General features: G+C 36.5%; 1 protein-coding gene across 3 annotated transcripts in view; it reads right to left on the reverse strand.

Annotated features, from left to right (window-relative positions):
• Window positions 1-655: 655 nt before the first annotated feature.
• Window positions 656-14,677, reverse strand: part of Nup205 (nucleoporin 205) — a 69,816-nt gene continuing 55,794 nt past the window's right edge. For all 3 annotated transcript variants that reach the window (XM_076832826.1, XM_076832836.1, XM_076832843.1), the window contains 7 exons: window positions 11,779-11,907; window positions 11,460-11,586; window positions 7,201-7,367; window positions 4,431-4,554; window positions 3,872-4,000; window positions 3,154-3,227; window positions 656-960 (listed from right to left, as the gene is read on the reverse strand). In XM_076832826.1, the coding sequence (XP_076688941.1) occupies window positions 808-960; window positions 3,154-3,227; window positions 3,872-4,000; window positions 4,431-4,554; window positions 7,201-7,367; window positions 11,460-11,586; window positions 11,779-11,907 (903 nt within the window). In that variant the 3' untranslated portion in view covers window positions 656-807. The remainder of the gene's footprint in view (window positions 961-3,153; window positions 3,228-3,871; window positions 4,001-4,430; window positions 4,555-7,200; window positions 7,368-11,459; window positions 11,587-11,778; window positions 11,908-14,677) is intronic.

Below are 14,677 nucleotides of genomic sequence, written 5' to 3' on the forward strand. Positions count from 1 at the left end.
AACTAAGTATTAATTTTCTGTTTCTACATGAATCAAGACTTCTTCCCCTCTTAGTAGTCTCTCCTATATATTAGGTTAAAATAATTGATGGTTGGAAAGGAAAAGATGTTCCCTCAGATGATATAGTCACTTGAATATAACCGGGAAATAGTGGTGATTATATAATTTTTTTTTAATCCTAGAGATACCCATTATATTAATGAGAAATATTGAAAGATGATTGAGAAATGTCACAATTATTTGTAAGGAACAAATGCAAATTAACATACTGTCATTTTATATGCTGAAAAGGAAAAAAGGGCAAAACCTAATTTTAGGAGAGAGATGACTTTTTGAGCATTTCTATAATATGCTTTCAGGTATTGCAGACTATTCAATAACAAAGGATGGCAAGAGCTCATTATCCACCTTACCCCATGGAGTAACCATGAATATCATAAAATTATAATGTAAGTACAATGAGCAAAAAAAGTTAGGTTTCCCAGACTATGCCTTTATTTTAATGTTCAGAATGTCTTTAGGGGCAAACTACTAATGTGGAGATTTGTTAGATTTTCAGTAATGTTGATCATGTCCTAGATAAAACTTCAAAAGAGTGACCATACATTTGCTTTGTTTTTTTAAAAAAGATTTATTTATTTTTTTTTTACAAGTGAGGATGAATGAGGCAAAGAGTTTACAGAAAAAAATGTCCATATATAAAGAAAGAAATAGCAAAATATTTTTTGGTCATAATTTAGAAACAAACTATAAAAAGAAGACAGTGTTTCCCAATTTATCTCTTCCACTGAAAAGCAAAGAACAGGCTCAGTTCCTTGATATCCTCAGTAGGCCACGGATACGTCTGACAAGAGCCTGTATGAAACTATAACGAGATCGAACTTTTGAATATAATCCTTCAATGTCCAGGAGTTTCTTTTGTAGTGATTCTCCGAAAGCGTTGATGGCATCAGTCTGAAGCTAGAGGTAACACAGATAACACTGTATTATTAAAATTGTTGTCTCAAATATTTCTTTCATTCTATGTCTTTAAATTTAAAATATTTCCATTTTGCAATGTAGTCTTACCAGGGTAAAATATGCTTGGATTTTTGTAATGTGGTACCAAATTAAATAGACATTCACAGTTTCTACCTTGAAATTTCTTGGTATGAGCCTAGTGATTTTTTTGCCTTACCTTTCTTGTGTAAATTTTAAGATGTTTAAATAATAACAACCATTCATGCTGATGTACTGTCATACACACAAAAACAACTGCAAAAGAGCCATACAAGAAATAATTATAGGGGCTGGGGATGTGGCTCAAGTGGTAGCGCGCTCGCCTGGCATGCGTGCGGCCCGGGTTCGATTCTCAGCACCACGTACAAACAAAGATGTTGTGTCTGCCGATAACTAAAAAATAAATATTAAAAAATTCTCTCTCTCTCTCTCTCTCTCTCTCCTCTCTCACTCTCTCTTTTAAAAAAAATAATAATAATAAAAAAAAGAAATAACTATAGTTAAGAGTGGTTTCTTCTGGGGAAAGAAAGAAAAAATGCAGGTGGGAAAGAAGGTTTTTTTGTAAGAAGGTTTTATTTTGTAATTTTTAAAAAATATCAATGGGGTATAGTTAGACCTAGTATATACTTTAGAATTCATATTTATTTAGAATACATATGTAATCGCAGAAGTATCTTTCTGATGTTTATTGCCTTCACTTTTGCATTAAAATCACAGCACCCAGTGAGACTATCCTATACTTCTTCCCTTAGCTTTGTAACAGATGACTCTAAATGGAACCTTACCAGTCAGCCATTCAACATATTTTTATTAATAAACATCTTCTGGGGCTGGGGATTCAGCTCAGTTGGTAGAGTGAGTGCTTGCCTTGCATGCACAAGGCCTTGGGTTCAATCCCCAGCACCAAAATAAATAAATAGATAAATACATAAACAAACAAACATCTTCTGAAGGATCTATTCTTTGCCTAATTCTGCACATGGCCTCACTTAGTACTAACTTCCCTACACAAGCCTGGCCAAAAAAACAAGCTTCTTTCACTTAGGAATGAATGCAGTCAGGCCTAGGATGAGAGTATGCTACCCAGGACATCTCTGCAGGCTGCTATAACTGCACCTCTCTTTTCTGATAAGGCTCAACCTTTCAGCTTTAAGAAAGGCAGCAGCAAGAAGGAATGAAAAGAGTAGAGGCTTATCAAATCATGGCCAAGGGCATTCAGATGCCCACTGGAAGATCTAATTGCAACACTTTGTCCCTAATATCACATCCTGATACAAAGTTTGTTAGAATCAAGACTTTGGTATTAATTTAATATGAGGTTTTAATTTAAATTGTTTTTCATTTTTTCCAATACTATTGATCAAGAGATTACTAAGAGCATAATGCTACCTGTTATTGATAGACTACTATAGTAGAATTTTTAATGGTTATTATCCATCTCACCATTATTTTCTAAAAAATTAAGTGCTGAGAGAGACTGTGTCTAAAAATTCTACAAAGCAAATCAAAAGATACGATTTCCACACTGCTATCGTCTCCCAAAGGTCCATGTGTTAAAGGCTTGGTCCCCACAGTAATGGGAGGTGATAGAATCTTTAGGAGGTGAGGCCTAGTGAGAGGTTCTTGGGTCACCAGAGGGCATGCTTGAAGAGTGACTATGGCTTTTCACTTTCTCTCTGGCCATGAGATAAACACCTTGCTCTACCTGCCACTCAGCATGCACACTGTAGACCCAAAGCACTGGATTTGCCCAGTCTTGGGCTGGAGCCTCCAAAACTGTGAGCAACAATAAATCCTCTTCCTTTACAAGATATCTCAATTACTTATAGCTAACACACAGTCACAATGCCTACTGATTACTCAGCAGTTAACATATTCCTGGTACCTCACAGGGAACTTCACATACACAAAACCTCATTTAATTCTGACAAGACCTTCCGAGGTTGAATTATCATTCCCAGTACTTAGATAAAGAAGGAGAGGCTAGGAAGTTAGGTTGCTACAAGCCACACAGGTATTAATGAGCCAAGCCAGAATTCAAATCAGGTCTGTAATATGCAACCCTGAAAATTATAATCTTTATTGACTTACCAGGCTTTTCCTTTTCCTTTAATAAAGAGGAAAAAAAATAAGCATATGAGGCTAGAACCTTACCTGGTCTATATCATGTTGGTTTACTACAGTCAACCCACTTTTAAAATCCAGATTGGTTTCTGAGGAGAAGGAATCTAGAGATAAAAGACATAGTCAACATGTCTTCGTAAGTACAGATCTACTAGTAATCTACATGCTAAAAGTGAACAATGCAGGTCAAGAATGAAACTCCTGCAGCCATGGAAGCTATTTCACTGACTCAAGCCAGGGTTCTCAAGATTTTCTTGTTTCTTCCCACCTGAGACTCACTCAAAGTGGCTCCCTCTAGCAATCAATAAGAATTCCAGCCTAGTGGATGACCCATTTCTGTTCTTCTGTAAAACTATCTGTGATCAAAGGACTCTAGAGCTGAGCCAGCCCTTACCATCAAGAAACTAAAGAACAATTGACAAGAAGACACTAAAATATTGTTATGCTCATCGTAATTTCCCATGGACAGAAAGTAATATACAAAAAATAGCTACATCTATGACTAAGTAGATCTCAATTACCCAATTCACTCTTAAGACATCTGGAACATAGCAACGAATTTCACTTTATGTATAATTTACCAATAAAAATAAATAAGTATAAATAAATAAACAAAAATAGTTAGCAAGGGGTTGATTTGAATCCAGGAGTCTGACACCAGACTAACATAATGAGGCTTTATTTAAAAAAAAAAGAAAGTCACTAGTTACAAGGCACTAATGTGCATAATTTTCAAAATAAAGTTTACCTTGTAGTCTTCTGTTTTTAAATAAGGTTCTGGAGGCAAATAAGGAATCTTGAGAATCCGTGGGTGTGCAATGTAACAAATAGTACTCCAGATGGCGCCAAAGAATAAATAAGCAGGTCTCTATGATAACTGAGCTCATATTAAAGGACAATAATCTCATTATACTATTTTACTAGCCAGTTTCTCAGGAGGGGTAAAGGAGAGACTGTACTCACATAATGATGCATCTATAACCTCAGTCTAGCAGACAGGTAAGGTTCCAGTGAGGTAAGAGAAAGCACCATGGGGTGCTGAAAGGAAGAAGGGGAGGTGGCAGGGTGCTGTATTCCCCGTCTTAAGTCCTTACCTCCTTCCCAGAGAGAAAGTTTGCATATATTATTAGCTACCCTAAAAGAAAAAAATTTTAAATTTGAAAATATATTGGGCATTTACTGGAAGAAAACTTAACAATAATTCTGTCCCCTTCCACTTGGTTTTTGTGGCCAAATAATGTGAGAATAAGTACATAGTTCCTCCATTTAAAGGTCACCACTCAAGTCGATGTCTTCATAAAGGATACAAGAACAAAGGGAAAGCAGCTTAGCTCGATTGTTGATCAACTTCACCAAACGCCTTCTCGCTAGAACATATTTCTGGGCAGTGGAGATTTTATCAACACCAGCAGGCATCACAGACTGGCACAACTAAGAAAAAGAAATAAATGTAGCATAAAAGTGACATAAATTGTAACAAATTTAACAAAAATCTACTATAATAAGGTCACTGTGATAAGTGCTGTGAAAAACACTAAGATTTAAAAATCCTTGCAGACAAAAAATTCATTATCTACAAATAGAGCCAAAGAAGCAGTCAGATTCATAAATGAATGTTCACCTGCTGCCCTTTGAGAAAATCTGACCTAGAAACAGACTTTCCAACCTGATAAAGGGCCCAACAACCCTGAATTTCCTGTCACCTTGAAACAAAACAAAAGTTCTTCAAGCACTAGGTGAAACAATGCCAGGGAGAATTTAACAGCTGTCAGGTATCTTCTGAAGAAAAATAAATATACTCTTCTAGGGCACAGTATACATATGATCATTAACTAAAATCTCCCTGAGCACTTCTCGATTTGGCATACACCTTAGCACTGTGGTTCAATTTAATATTCTGACATTGGGTTTGACAGAAGGTGTACTGAAGAGGGGCTGGTGGAATGCACACATCACTATATCCCTGGATACATCCCGCATCTGCACAATCAAGCAAACACAGATCAAACTCATTTAAAAACAATAAATAAACTACATCTATTCTAAGCATATAGATTTTTTCCTTGTTACTATTCCCTAAACAATGCAGTATAACAATAATTTATATGGCATTTATATTGTATTAGGCATTCAGTATCCAAAGAAGACTTAAAGCCTACAGGAGGGTGAGCATTAAGTTATATACAGGGGCTGGGGATATAGCTCAGCTGGTAGAGTGCTTGCCTTGTATGTACAAGGCCCTGGGTTCAATTCCCAGCCCCATTAAAAAAAAAAAAAAGTTATATACAGATAGATGCTATGCTGTTTTACATAAGGGACTTGAGCTCCTAGGAGTATGGCATCTGCAGGGGGTCCTGGAATTCACAGCCCGAGGGACAACTCTTTTAGCATTGCCAACAAACTACACAACAGAGAGGAAGGACTATCAGATATAAATTACATAGTTTCAGGAATAGCCTAAAGCTAGTAAGTCTGTCTTTGGGTAAGTTATCCTAGTCTTCTGTGCCTAAGTTTCCTCACAGACAAATGGTAGTAGCACCAAGACCTGCCTTTTGTATTCAGCTAGAACATGTAGCTCACAACTGACTCAATAAATGTTCCCTGTGATTATCAGAAGAGTGGCAAAAGGGAGTAGGCTTTGACCAATCACACGAATGACATAGATTTTTTTGTCACTGAAGTCTGGTGTAAACCAGGACTGGCAAAATAGCTCAATATCCAGGCTGCCATGGAGCACCAAGATACTTCAGTAGGACCTAAGAACTGGCCAAGAGGTATTCTAGAGCTCGGCTGTGCCAAATAGAAAATAAAGCAAACTAGTTGGGGTGCAAACCCAGTAACTTGGTATCTTCAGGTACAGAAAGGAAAAGAGAATGATTCTGGGTCACTGAGAAAGCGGTGAAGTCTGATGTGCTATCCCATTTCTTTGAAAAATTCACTGAAAGGATACTGAGGATGCTGAAAACAGAGACATTTACCTAAGTTTTGTGATAGTCAAGCCAAAGTGATTCTATTTTATTTAGTAACTCCATTTTGTAAAACAACCATGCCAAGTAGAAGGGTCATGACCAGGGCAAGATGTTCTTTTCCTTTTGCTATAGAAACCTTTAAGAACACAAAACTACCTAATGGGGCATTGTTTCTGTAACTAGGGTAATAGGGCTCTGTTTCTGTAACTGGGGTGGCTGGGCTAATTGTGATTGGCTAAGCGTCCCGCTGCCTGACTGCACTCTCCTGCTTCTGTAACCTGACTTGTTTGCATTGGTGGGACCCCCAAACATCCCTTTTGCGGTTTTTAGGCTTAAAAGGAGCGCCCTTGCAATTGTTCAGGGCTGATCAGGGGAACAACTTTATGTTATGGTCAGTCACCACCAGTATGCTTCAATAAAGGCTTGATTCGATTATACACGAGTGGTCTGGAAGTCAATTTATGAAACCCTGGGACGCTGCTTTAACTACAGCAGTTTTACCGCCAAAATATCTGTAACATAAACACCAGTGTCTGCATAGATTTTAGAGTAGAAATTACCCAAAACTCATTAATTAAAGGCCAGCTTTCTATTTGCTTCAACAGAACCTACTTGACTAGTTGGTTTTTGTTGTTGTTGTTTTTAGTTGTAGATGAACATAATTTATTTGTTTGTTTATACCAGGGATTGAGCCACATCCTCAACCTTTTTTTGTATTCTATTTAGAGACAAGATCTCACTGAGTTGCTTAGTGCCTTGCCACTGCTGAGGCTGGCTCTGAACTTGGGATCTGCCTGGTCTCAGCCTCCCGAGCTGCTGGGATTACAGGCGTACAGCACCCAGTGCCTCACCCAGTGCCTCACGTGTGCTAGGCAAACACTCTATCACTGAGCTACAACCCCAGCACTTACTTGACTGTTTTTCAGTCAAGAATGTCCATGCTATGAGCCTGGTGCAAAGATGAGACTCTCCTTCCAGTCACATAAAAGAATCAGGCAATTCCTTCAGTCTAGCTGCATGTATCATCTTCACTCCCAAGTCTGGGATGAGTACTCTAGCCCTGATTAGTGAGAGCAAGTTTCTCAAGTTCCCATCTCAAGATTCATACCTCTTTTATCTCATCTGGAGGAAGCTGCTCTACATTCTGTAGCTTGTTGACACTACGTCGGTGACTGTCGTAGTAGCTGAAGAAATCACTGGCGCTCTGTTTCAGCAGGTAGACAATAATGCCCAAACCAGGTAAGCGCCAATATGGAACCACTGGAGCTTGGGTATCTAGTAGATGACATAAAACTATGTTTCGCTTACAAACGCTTTGCAAGAATTTTTTTTTTTTTTTTTGTACCAGGACTAGAACTAAGGGTCACTTAATCGCCGAGTCACATCCCCAGCTCTTTTTTTGTATTTTAGAAACAGGGTCACACTAAGTTGCTTAGAGCCTCACTAAGTTGAGGCTGGCTTTGAACCCATGATCTTCCTGCCTCAGCCTCCCTAGCTACTGGGATTACAGGTGTATGCCACTGTGCCCAGCCTATTTTGTATGAATTTCAAATGACCCACATAAAATAATGGATATTCCAGAATTTAAGGACATGTAAGTTACCACTAAAAGTAACCCTGACTACATTTAAACACCGATAGTCCAAAAAACAAGTGGTTAGGAGTGATTATAATCAGGTACAGATGTAAGACTGGAGACCTTGAGAGACAGAGAGAAAGAAATGTGGGTGGTGGACATCAGCAGAATTTTTCCTTTATTGGATGAAGACCACTTTGTAAACTTTATGAAAGATACGTATTCTACCTTTACCCCTCAACCTGCAATGCAGACACACAAATTTGGTAGTGCTTAGCCCTAGATGAGTAATCTCTGCCTCACCAATTAGCTGTAGTTATCTAGGGTTCATTTATAGACTACATCTTTCTGGTTATTGAACTGAATGCTCAGTCATTCTTTTCAAGGTACCAGAAGAACACTAACTGAAATACTACGAATATATAAATGGGTTTAAATGTTAAAAAGTGTTTTACTACATTTTGTGTGTGTGTGTGTGTGTGTGTGTGTGTGTGTGTATGTGTGTGTGGTGCTGGGGATTGAACCCAGGGCCTTGTGCATACGAGGGAAGCACTCTACCAACTGAGCTATATCCCCAGCCCTACAATTTTATTTGGGTAGCAAAACCAGGTTTTTTGTTTTGTTTTGTTTCGTATTGGGGATTGAACCCAAGGTACTTCACCAGTGAAATACAACCCTGACCCTTTTAATTTTTTAACTTGGGACAGGGTCTTGACAAGTTGCTAAGGGTCTTGCTAAGTTGCTGAGACTGGCCTCAAACTCTTGCTTCAGCCTCCCTAGTTTCTGGAATTACAGGAATATGCCATCATGCCCAGCAAAATAAGATAATCTGCCTTTTACCTGACTACCTTTCAACAAAGGTGCAAAGCAACAGTGGGATACCATAAAGTTATTTGCAGAAGAACTAGGGAGCAATAATGATACCATCCTTAGAGCAATTTCTTCTAATGAATGGGGGATGTCTTGGTCATTTCAAGCTTGACTTGGAGATAATAGTTATTTAGTGGCCCAAACTGCCAAGATGCCGAAAGGGGGATTGTATTTGCTTCTTTCACTACCAACTCCCTAATTTTGCTCTCAAGTCAGATTTCACAGATGTCATGTGAGGGGGATATATTATCAACAGATGCTAAAACCAATCAGGATTTCCTAGACAGATTTTCTTTTCTAGTCTTCAGTGAAAAATAGTTATAGTCTTCAAAATATGTCATTATTGAGAGCCTTCTCCTGGTGAAATGGAGTAGCCTAATACCCAAATGACAACGATATCCTCAAAGAATTAGCATATGGTCTAATGCTCAGAGGTCTCTAAAACATTTCAGAAGTTCTCACTATACTGACTTGCTCAAGTCTAGAAAATACTAGAGCATTCAAAGGCTAGCAAACATCAGATGAGGATGATTTGTGAGAACTGAAGTACAGAAACAGATTCCATAGGGGCCTAGGGCTATGTGATCTAAGAAGTAAAAGTCCTATAGGAAAGGGTCTCTGGATCACAAATAATAAGTAATATACTACATGCTAACCCCAACAATAATAATAAGAGCAAACAATTACTACTAATAGGACCAGGTACTACTACTATGGAAAATAATACTACTTTCCATATATTAACACATTTAATTCTTGTAATCAATTCGTTGGAGGAGAGTTTGTTATTTCCATTTCACAGATAAAAACCTGAGGCACAAAGAAAGTACCTAAATTCTTTAAGTCACACCAATTGTTACTAGTAGAACTGGGATTCAAATCTAAGCAGTTTGTCATCAACTTGTGTTCTTGACTACTACTCTGAGTTGTCTGTTTTCAAACCTATTAAATATCTACAAGCTCTCGTGCCTAAAATTGGCAGAGGAAAATGAGGCTTTAACCCTAAAAAAAGTCTAAGGAAAAAGGCTGACCAGTTTATAAAGCTTCATAAAGTTGATTTTTTTAAGTATTAAATATAAATGTCATGGCATGCAAGATTGCCTTGGAAGGAAAAAGCAACTAAATAAAATTTTAAAAATTATAAGTGATGTATTATTAGCATATAATAAATGACAAAATTACAGTTTTGTTTGAATATCTGGTAAGGGGAACAAAAGCATTGCCTTTTTGACATAGCAGTCTTCATCAAGCTACAGACCTAAAAGATTAACAAACACACTGATGTTCATTTGCCAATTGCTAGAAAGGGAATACAGATCAGCCTAAAAGTTCCTGCTGGGAACCCATTCCCCTGAATGGAAAGGGAACTCTGGGCAAGATTTCCAGTCATCCCAGGCCTTCTTCATTTCACATTGGAGACACCTGAATGGGAAAGGTAACTTAACCCTAATGCTGAGGATGTAGGGTTGGAATCCTCTCAAGATGGTCACTTTTTATTCTAGAGTAATCCCCTGATAATCAACTTTTTGAGTGGGGGGAAACTGAACCATGTAGAATTAATTTACTTAAGCAAGTCAAGGAGTATTTTATACTTCTAATTTAAATGACTTTTATCCTATAGACTATTAATCTCTATAGCCACTTTCCAAATTTCTTTAAGGAATATTCTCATCTATGAAAGATTACTTCAAACAAATTCATTGAATAAAAGGTATCTTTTATGAAGATTTCTGCTGGGCTGGGGATGTGACATGGTGGTAGTGTGCTGGCCTAGCATGCATAAGTCCCTTAGTTCAATCCTCAACAACATACACACACCTCAAAAGTAAAAAAAAAAAAAAAGTACAACTTCTGCTTTCAAGAATGAAAAAACAATCATACCAAACAAATTTCTGCTTTCTCTGTGCCTTGCCAACAGAAAACTGAAAGCCCTAGACATAATACAAACAAAAGCAGACAGACACTGTGGAAAAAATGCAGATATACTATTAGAAAACAGAATAGTTGGTGTCTGGGCCAGGGGTTAAAATAAATGATTAAATGCAAAGGAACAAGAAGAACCTTTAAAGAAGAGGAAAAAATTTATATGTTTTGATTGTGATAATAGGTATACAAATGCTTATTTTATTACTAAAATTATTCAAACTGTATATCTAAAATGATTGAATTTTTTGTATGTAAATAATACCTCAATTTTCAAAAGAATATAATCCTATTAGCTAGGACACTTTTATAGTAGAGTTGGAATTCTTACCATAATTATATCTAATAAGGTAATATGCTATTAAAATAACATTCTCAAAAGTCACACCCACAGACTTTCTGAAATCACCACCAGTCTATTCCATTACAACTACTGAATACTAATGGGCTTTGTCTTTTTAGTGCCCACAGGATAACAGCTTTAAAAATTTATAATCCTGCCCCATATTCTGTATCTTCCCTACTGACTCATCAGAAGATAAGTTAGCCTACTTGGTATCTAAATTTACTTTGCCTTGTTATATAAATTTGTAACTACAATACAAAACCCAATTTAGACACTGAATTCAGCTTAATCAGACTTAACATACAAAATTGCCTGTTGTATTTCATTTTCTTTACCCAGCTAGCTTACTCTCCAAATCTAGATTTTTTCTTTGGGATCTCAAGTACTATTTAAAACTACACTCCCCCACATGGCTCTTTTAGAGTTAGCCTCAGAAAATCATGAATTTTTCCGTTCTCTTGAATTCTCCAAGTTTATATGTGGGTCTGACAATAGTACCTCCCTCCCACACCTTCTTTAAAGAGTTATTTTTAAATTTCCCCATTAATGACTCATATAAAGAAAAAAATTGCATCTCATTAAACCAGAATGAAGATCTACATCATGATAATGGCACCTTCATCCCTCAGACACAGGAAAAAACTGGTCTCACCTTGCCGCGGTCCATCTCTATTAATGGTTTCTGAAAGACTAGGGGTGAAGAGACACACAGCATGCTGAAAGGTAGGGGAGCTCTGTAGCATGAGTGACTGGCAATACTCCATTACGTTGGCACAAATCTACAATGGAAGAACAGCAGTAAGAAAAAAATATCTGCCCCCTAAATAGTCTAATACCATAGAAATCTAGATTTAAAGAAGACCCAGGTTGTAAATCAACTTCTAAAATTATACACCTGTTATTTTCAACAGAGTTTTCCCAAAACACAAAAATCTTGTGGCATATTCCCAACAATTCTCACCCCCTCCTACCTGTTGCATGGCAAGTTCAATCTCATCTTTCTTGCTCACTTTATCTCCCTCCACATTATCATCTTGAAATTTAAACTGTCGCAGTCTGTCGGAGCCACCAAAGCGACTTAACAGTCCCAAGCACTGACGCTAAGAAAGAAAAAGATATTGTTCAAAATTAGTAAACTCTTTTTCTTCTTGAGATATGAAAAAAAAAATTAATGGGAAGTGGAACTGCTCTTAAAAATGTCTGTTATCTTACTTCCAAATGAGCCAACTAAAGGTAGCACCACTAAAAATCACCTTCCAGTCAATTCATTAAAAGAATACCAATTTTTTTTTTTAGCAATTAATCTTCAATATAATTTAAATGGTTCCCAAAGAATTTTATATGCCATGTTCAAAATAGCATTTAATAATTCTTTGGGAGATAGTGGTTAATTGACACACAAGTTGAAAGGAAAATGAGAGAACAACTAGAATTTGTTTCATGACAAACCACAACAATTTTGTCTACAAGGTTCAAATTTAAAGGCCATTACTCCTTTGGTTGTTTTTAGAGATTTCTTTGCGGGGATGGGGACACACAGGTAGTCTTGACATATAACATGCATATGCTGCCATTTTGAAATGTTGGTACTTTTCACCTGAGGGTACAATTGTTCCTAGGGTTCTCAGAGGGAAAAGATCACTTTTCAAAACTTGCAGCACATCCAGTGATTAGCAGATGGGTTTGGGTTCAGAACATGGATTCCAGCAGCAGCCATAATGTTTTGCATGTGACCTAGGACAAGTTACTTATTTCCTCAAGCCTCTATGTTCACATTTCTAAGATTGTTGTCAGGATTATATGAGACATTGTATTATATTTAAAGTGTTTATTAGCACAATGTTCTGCACTTAATCAGTATATAGTGAAAGTATTTATTTTAAAACTTGATAACACTATATATCTTTCTATATATAAACAAATATTCAGTATATACACATCATAACATACAACGTTTTGCTATGTAAACTGATGTTTAAATAAGTTTGAAGGCAAAACTTTTTAATCAAATTATGAAATAAACTTCTTTTGCCAAAATAGTCAGAAGTATTTTTTAAACTTATAAATATGCCTTACATATATAAAATAGATATGCTTAAACATTTCCAAAGGTCACCTTACAAAAGATCCATCAAAAAGATTTTTTTTTCCCTCCCTACTGGTAAAAAAAGTGAGAAGACTAAAGAAAAAAACACAGGGCACGTGGGTTTCACTGATGAGAGTACTACCTCTCTGGGCAGCTGTTTCCTAACATGCTGTCAAAAATACTATAGACATAACCTTGGACCCAGTTATACCATGTCATTTAATCCAGAATTTTAAAATGTACATAAAAATGCTGATTTTTTTTTGTGTTGTGCTAGGGATCAAACATAGGCCAGGCAATCTCTCTACCACTGACCTACATCTGTAGCCCTAACATTTTTCTTTTAAAACGGAAAAAACAATTTATGAAAAGAGGACAGATTAAGAAAATTGCTATATGAAAATAATGGAATATAAATTCTAGTATATGATTATGCTGTAGCAAATAAAAAGGAAAGGTGTTTAGATTAAAGCAGGTTAGCAGGCTCCCAGAAACTATGATAAAATACCTGATTGACAGTATGGTGGTTCCTCAAAAGAGCAGGCACAGAACCACCATTTGACCTAATTACTTAAAGTCAACATACTATAGTGACATATGTATACCATGTTTACAGCAGCATAATTCACAATAGTCACACTGTAGATACAGACTAGGTGTCCATTAGTAGATGAAAGGATAAAGAAAATGTGGTATTTATACACAATAGAATGTTCTTCAGCCATAAAGATAAATGAAATTATGTCACTTGCAGGAAATGGATGGAACTAAAGTCCATTATGTTAAGTGAAATTAGCCAAACTCAGAAGGTCAAGGATTGTATATTTTCTTTCACACAGAAGCTAAAGAGGAATAACAAAAGAAAGGTTTGGGGGCTGGGAGCAGAGATCTTATGAAAATCAAAGGGAGATTGCTAAAGGAAAGGAACCAGTGGAGAGGGAGAAGTGAAGTGCTGGGGAGTGATATTGGCCAAATTATGTTGTTATATTGTCTGTATGTACAAATATGTAACAACAAATCCCATTATTATGTACAATTTTAATGTACCAATAAAAAATATGGAAAGAGAAAAAAAATTAAAAATAAAATTGTATATATCAATTAAAGTCTAATTGATAAACTACCCAGTATGTTTGGATATATTCAAAGGAGCTGCATGGAGTTGCATACGCCTGTAATCCCAGCAGCTCAGGACGCTGAGGCAGGAGGATTGCATTTTCAAAGCCAGCATCAGCAGCAAGTCCCTAAGCAACACAATGAGACCCCCGTCTCTAAATAAAATATAAAAAAAGGCTGGGTATGTGACTCAGTGGATAAGCACTGCTGGGTTCAATTCCACATACCCCAAAAAAGAGAGATTACAAACCTGGAGGAGAGTGTAAGAAACATTAGTAATAAGTATATAAAAAACCAAGCAAATTTTTAAAAAGCTGCAGCAATTACCAACTCTAGAGAAAACAAAACATTGCATAGAAAAGTAGCAGTAATGTCCATAGCTTAATAATAAATGTCATTTACATGGTCATAATAATGTAACATTAAGTATTAATATAACCAAAATTATGATGTGATTATAGTGACTTTTGGTGTGGTGCAATGAGAAATATGCAAATTGTATGGTGGAACAAAAGAACTAACAAGATCTAAATTCTCATCTTCTTTAATGGAAAGCCAAAGCTGATTTCCAAAATGGGAAATCAGGTAGCAGCAATATAAGCATGTTATTCAGAGATAATAAAGAATCAATTAAAACAGATGAAAGGAGTTATCCAATCTAGGCAGCA

Source organism: Callospermophilus lateralis, chromosome 1, assembly GCF_048772815.1.
Source record: "Callospermophilus lateralis isolate mCalLat2 chromosome 1, mCalLat2.hap1, whole genome shotgun sequence".
Classification (NCBI taxonomy): Eukaryota; Metazoa; Chordata; class Mammalia; order Rodentia; family Sciuridae; genus Callospermophilus; species Callospermophilus lateralis.